Source organism: Diadema antillarum, unplaced genomic scaffold, assembly GCF_040938485.1.
Source record: "Diadema antillarum isolate AM-2024a unplaced genomic scaffold, OU_Dant_1.0 seq00000301_RagTag, whole genome shotgun sequence".
Classification (NCBI taxonomy): Eukaryota; Metazoa; Echinodermata; class Echinoidea; order Diadematoida; family Diadematidae; genus Diadema; species Diadema antillarum.
In genome coordinates, this window is record NW_027271324.1 from 1,585,841 (window position 1) to 1,592,560 (window position 6,720).

General features: G+C 39.9%; 1 protein-coding gene across 1 annotated transcript; it reads right to left on the reverse strand.

Moving 5' to 3' along the window:
• Positions 1-831: 831 nt before the first annotated feature.
• LOC139730302 (mitochondrial ornithine transporter 1-like) lies at positions 832-6,408 on the reverse strand. Its single transcript, XM_071641179.1, has 5 exons — positions 6,105-6,408; positions 4,674-5,070; positions 4,089-4,261; positions 3,007-3,165; positions 832-1,424 (listed from the first exon to the last, which is right to left on the reverse strand). The coding sequence occupies exons 1-5, from the start codon at positions 6,217-6,219 to the stop codon at positions 1,294-1,296; spliced, it is 975 nt and encodes a 324-aa protein (XP_071497280.1). The 5' UTR covers positions 6,220-6,408; the 3' UTR covers positions 832-1,293.
• Positions 6,409-6,720: the final 312 nt, after the last annotated feature.

Below are 6,720 nucleotides of genomic sequence, written 5' to 3' on the forward strand. Positions count from 1 at the left end.
ACAAACCAATAAGGATGTGTTAAGCAGGTATGACCCAGAGAAGAGAGAACATTCACTTATTTCAGATCCAGATGTTTTCAGCCTCTGAACAGTCCCGTAAGATAACACACTCTGCATTCTTTGACCCCCACAAAGGTTTTTGATCGACTCTTGAGGATCAGCAAAAATGAACTGTCTATTCTGGCCCACTTACCAGCTGAATATAACTATTGTCAGTGACACTACATATTTAATGATATGTTTGTATTTTTGTATGCTTTTTCAATTCTACAACTCATCAGCAAATGACCTAAAAACAGCAGTTAAGTATGACCTATTAGATTACTTAAATCCAAGATTAAAAGATATCAATATAGCCAAATCATTGAGCTAAGTGTGTATATGGAGTACTTGAGAGTAAATGCATATTATATTCTTTAAATAATGGCCTAACACAGAATTTCAGATGAAGGAACATTTCAACTTCCATAGTCCCCTACCTTTGGCTGCATGAAAGACCTGGCTTATAGCAGTAAAGCTCTCTTTGTTTTATTTCATTCTTGGGGGTGGGGCAAGGAGGAGGCTTGAGCAGAGACGGAGTTTCAAAATATTACCTTTACATTTCTTGATTTGTTACAATAATTTCCTCTTTGTATGGTGGAAACATAGCATATGTACATACAGTATCATACCCTTATCACTTTAGAGAATTTTGCAAGGAGCCATGATTCGCAAAGGTTAAATGCACATGAAAATTTGTTAGTATACAATGCATTGAATGCCAGTGGTAATTCATGAAAGTGTCATGCCGCAAAAAAGGCCGTTTCCTGCAATTCGCGAAAGTTTCATGTCCCAAATGTTTCTGGTCTTATAGTATCTTACAGGAAATACATATGAAAAGACAGATAGGAAGTGATAGAGAAAGACAAAGAGAGATAGACAGAGAGAGTAGGGAGAGATAGGGAGTAGCAGCATTTCATACATTGAAAGAAGAACACTTTTTCAGTCACCAGTCATAAGCCTCTCCTCTGAATTACCTGCAGCAAATAATCAGACATGATCCCATGGTAAAGTGCCAAAACATACAAGAGATTTACCCAGCTGAAAGAGTGCCCTCTTCAATGTGCACACATCTGCTCCAATCGCCTTTGAGGACATGCACGGATACTATTGCATTTGCTCACACCACACTGCTGCATCAGACACAGAAGGACTGTGCAGGATATAGGTCGTCCTCCAAGAACATCCTTTGCACGCCCATCGACGTTTCCTGTCGCTGCTGGGAGGGAACGTGGCATGGTGGTTCACAAGGTGTTATGATATCCAGCCGGGACGATGATTACGCATCCACGACCGGCTTCCCTCATATGCGATGAGCATGGCAGCGTTAGCGGGAAAGGCTCGTATAATGCATGGGTAGACACCGCTGAATAGAGACGCTACACCTGTCAAATGGGAACATGTATGCAAGCTCTACATTAGTGCTATAAAAACCACTTCCTAAATGTCCATATCTTTATAACGTGCAGTATACCACTGAATGGAATGATTTCCTAGTGTACTAACAGCAACTGTGTTTTAAAGGGATGGTACAGTATTGGTGGAGATGAAAATTGGGCTTTAACTTTTTTGCAAGATACCAAGAAAACACTTATGAAATAGTACAGAGCAAACCATTTTAAGAGGAATTCAAAGTTTATTTGATAAAAATCAGGCTTGGAATAGCTGAAACACCCAAAAACAAAGTAAAACAAAACAATCATAATAAAATGTGGGTCCCACACTTTATTAGGATCGCTCTGTTTTGGATATCTCGGCCATTTCAAAACCAATTCTCATCAAATAAACATTGAATCCCTCTTGGAATTACATGCTCTTTCATATTTCATAAGAGGTTTCTCACTATCTCACCAAAAAATGATAAAAACCTGAAGTTAAGTCTCAACCAAAACTATACGATCCCTTTAACTGCACCCCAGCTTTTTTGGTGGCTTTGTGGGAAAAGATACGTATAATATGGCATGTTGCAGTTCAAGATTTTAACTTACATTTAATGTCCTAATGATGTTACTCAGGACAGAAAATCAGCGGGGAAAAACAGTAAAAATGGATCTTATTTCCATCAATGGAAAGGTACTGATGGTAGTGCTGTTTGTTTGCATTCCAGTACACATCGTTACATACAATTGTTATTTTGAAGTGACTTTGGCAGAAGACAAAGAAAAGCCATGCAGTTATGAAGCCATTTGAGCTATTGTCCATGTACAATGAAAGACCACTTAAAAATTGACAAAAGTCATGTCTGGGTGGAGGCATTCAGGTTTTATACTTCGACATATGCCGGTACGTGATCAAGAAAGCCATTCCTTTTTACCTAGGAATATGGGAAAATGGTACTACAAACGAAGGAAAGCTTGTGCTGAACTGATGCAGCCAAAACATCCATAGCAATGGGTGCCCAAAACAGAAGATGTCAATGAAATGGTAAATGCTGTCTCTCAAGCTTAACAAACACATACCAATACCGAGCTGTACAAGTCGTTCTGTCTACAAGATTTGAAACAAACTAACCTGTTGATACTATGCACATTGACTCGAGTCTACTATTCCACATGCAGACTGAGTTTGGTGGGAATATAGTCATCCCCATAATACCCAGCCAAAAGAGGTTATCATGGAGCAAGGTTTGTTCATGAGTGTGTTATAGTAATGAGTTTGCTCCTCATCAATCTGCTTTGTTTTGTTTTGCTTTTTGTTTTGTTTCGTTTTTGTGTCTGTAAACAACTGATATTTACATTCATTTGATTGTGCTGCTTAAGACATCCTAGCCCAAGGTATTCATAAATTGAGTTCTGATTTCAAGTGCACTTTTTTTCCATTTGAAAGACTTGGAAAGGTGGACACTACTAGCTCGACCTGTCATTTATGAAACATATTTCATAAATGTGATGGATTAGCAATGAAACCATTTTGGCCATCTGAATAGGCTCCCTATGCTACATGAGGCTCTAAATGCTATACAAATACCTTCTGTCTTGACCATATTGATGAAAGTTGGAAGAAATCCCGGCATCTTGCCCACCAGAGACTGGACCTGGATTCTTGACTTGACCACGTCGATGGGATAGATGGCCGTCCACAGGCTAGCTCCGGCCACTCCACCTGCCAGGGCAAGTCTTGGGAAGCCTTGTGGGAGGAGCGGGTGGGGGATTTGAGACAAAAACAGGATACAATTTCAGGAGATTTTCCACAGTTTCCATAACTTGCATATTCCCTCGCCATGTCGTTTGTTAGTCACATTAATATCACAGAAACATGCAAGTTATGCTGAGTTGAGAGGAAGGTGCATTCCAATGTGTTTTGTTAAACATTTCAGTACTTTAGCAATGATTGACAGATGAGGTCATCCCAAGAATATTGGTTTGGAAGGATTTTTTTGAGGGTGTTCCCAAGTAATCTGAAGTAAAATAGAAGAAAAAAATCGTTTAAAATACATGGAATGTTTCTAGATATTCGTTTCACTGCAAAAGTGATGTTGAGGGTATCATAAATCAACACAAATCAACATGCATTTGGATTTCAGGGCCCCTTTAAGCACTTGACTAGATACTATACTTCAGAGCCTCTTTTCTCAGTATACACTTTTCAAGAGTATGTGCTTTCTTGCCAATGTTTATATAGGTTAGGAGAGTCCATTTGAATGGAGTTACACATCATTTTAAAGCTTAAAGTCTGCTCTTTTAGAATCTGCTCTTAACTAAAAATCCTTGGCTGGCTACTTTTTGTTGGTTTTGTGATGCAGGGTCACATATCATCGCCAGGTGACAAGACCTTATATGTCAAATTTTGATGAAAATTACTTTTTCGGACTAATGGTCAGATAATCAGCTAAGTGATGTTCTGTCCAAATCCTAGCTATCTTACTCCAAAAATGAAGCCACCATGGCATGTCAAAGGAGAGGCAATTTCATTTGTTACATTGCTTTGGCTGCCATTTGCTGTCCTAAACATTTGACATTTTGCAGAAAAGAGGTCTTGTCACCCCAGCAACGATATGTACATTGAACAAGGCTCAGACTTTCAAGAATATGTCAGAACATAATGCTTACTAAGCTCTTCTTGGGTCTTTCCTGCTGGTGTGAGCAGTTCCTTGCTCAGCTCGTAGCCAAAGAAGAAGGCAAAGTAGCCGGGCATCTCACGTAGCCAGGTGCTGGTCAGTCCCTGGAAGAGTCCCAAGGGGCCATCCTGCTTGATCAGGTCCTTGGTCACTTGCCAGGGCCCACTGAGAGACAATATTAAAGAGACAAAATCAGAAATGTCCCGTGGGTCTATCACAGTTTTAAATCAATACCAGTGCAGCATAAACAGTCAAATCCAATACATACTGACATTCATTCATCTCTCCATCAAAACAGCATAAGTTGTTTGTTCCATCACTTACCAGCTTCACAAGAAAATAAACTATCACTAAAGAAAATACCTCTAAAGTACATACAATATTGTAGAAAACCTTGAAAACAATAGCAAGAAAACAAATAACCCCAACTCATATTTTCCCTGAGTATTATGTAGGAATACTGTTTGACACCTTACTTACAAGTCTCCAAGGTAATAGATCCATCAACTACACAGAAAACAAACAAACAAACAATCATAACTGCAGAACGAGACCAGAACACTTTTGCTAAACTCACATTTTCTTGTGTATCGTGTCGGAGACTGCCATTACTTCAGTCATCGCCTGCATGCGACACTTGACCAGCTCCGTTGGGCAGAGCACCAGGGATGAGAAGAATGCGGCAAACGACCCCGACAGCGCCTTCTGGACCGACGTCAGCTGACTCACGTGTTCCTTGCCTACCGCCTGGCTCACCCCCTTCTGGCACAGCCCATAGCACATGAACAGCACCGCCGACTCCCCGACAATGGCAGCCAGGGCCGGCGTCGTGCCCTCAAAGAGACCCCGCATCCCTTCCTTCCCCAGCGTGTGCCTCAGGCAGTGCATGGAGCCCTTGTAGAGGTGTGGATAGGTCTGCATCTTGACCTTGATCGTGTCAAACGGCTGACCTACAAATGTACAAGCTACCCCACCTGGGAAGGACATATCCACGACACAAAGAAACGTGAACTCAGTGAAAGTGTTTCATTATACTGCTAATTATATGTAATACCAAATATGCAATCCTCTGGTATTTTGAATGCTGACAGAAATTGTATCAATGCACAGGACAAATAAATAGTAAAGATAAGTGTATCCTACAATGACAGTGACAATTAGTTTATTTGATGAAAATTGGTTTAGAAATGGCTGTGTTATCTAAAAACAATGAGATTGTAATAAAAGGTGGGACCCATCTTTTATTATGACCAGGGACACAAGATGGGCAGTGCACGAACAGTTACTACAATGGCTTAATTTGAGCCTTTAGCTCTCATAAGCTCATAAGTGGTCCTCCAAAATACACTGAATAAATATGATCAACACAAACCATGAAAACAGCAGAACCTTGAAGAGATGTAACACAGACAGCTACATTTTTACATCTGTTACTCTTTATCAAATTCACTGGTACCCATCAAACAGGAAGTGGAAAATTTCATTGCAAACACACACACATAAGTGGGTAGTACAATTGTACATAAATAGATACAGTCAAACCTGCCTTAGCGGTCAACTGTTCATAGTGGCTAACTGCTGTATCTGGCCACGGAAACCAATTCCCCTCAAGAAAAAGCCATGTTAAAGACCCAGTCAATAGCAGCCAACTGTCTATAGCGGCAACTTTTTTTTGTCTCCCTTGGGTGGCCACTATATACAGTCAACCTTGCTTCAGTCAACCTCGCATAAGTCGAATAATCGCCAAAGTCTCTTTATATTCTCTTTATATTCTATCGATTTTAATCCCTCATAAGTCGAATTTTTTCGGAGTCGAAGCTATTTCCTTAGTCCAAATAGATTTGACGTAGGCAAGGTTGACTGTACAAATTTGACTGTACATAGGTATATAGATAGATATATAAATAGATATATAGATAGATAGATAGATAGATAGATAGATAGATAGATAGATAGATAGATGGATAGAAAGCTGTTGATAGATATAAGATGTGAGTAACTAATTTACCAATAGCGCCAGCTGTGAAGTCAACAGTTGCCTCGTATAACTCTACCATCTTTCTCGATGGGGTCAGGGCAGGCGCCTGGTTACCTCCAGGTGCTGCTGATGCCATTCCTTCCATGACTGCTCAAACTGTGTCTATTGCACTCTGTGTCACTGTCACCTACTTTGCTACAGAGTAGGTTTGTCTGTCCGTTCATTCACGTTTTTACTATCATGAGTATTAGTATCCCTGGTATATGCCCATCAGAAGAGACCCCAGCCAGTCAAGGGTATCCTGAACAGCCAAGACTCTACCATCCAGTGTATCTTATACTGAAAAAAAAAGAAAAAAAGGATCAAAGCACACATACCTGGTAATACTTGAAGGAATATGTCCTCATCACACACATTAGAGAGGACATAGCATCTATGTAGATCAAAGTATCCCAATCTGAGAAGTACTTCTTATCCACCGATATTTACAAATATATGAGTATAATAAACAGATAGACATACAAATACATGAGTATGGTATACAGGTTGTAGATCCTATCATATTGTTTTACTATGATACATTACAGTACATAGTGCAGAACTGTACACAAGTGTCAATGCAAATTACTACATTGTAGGTCTAGTT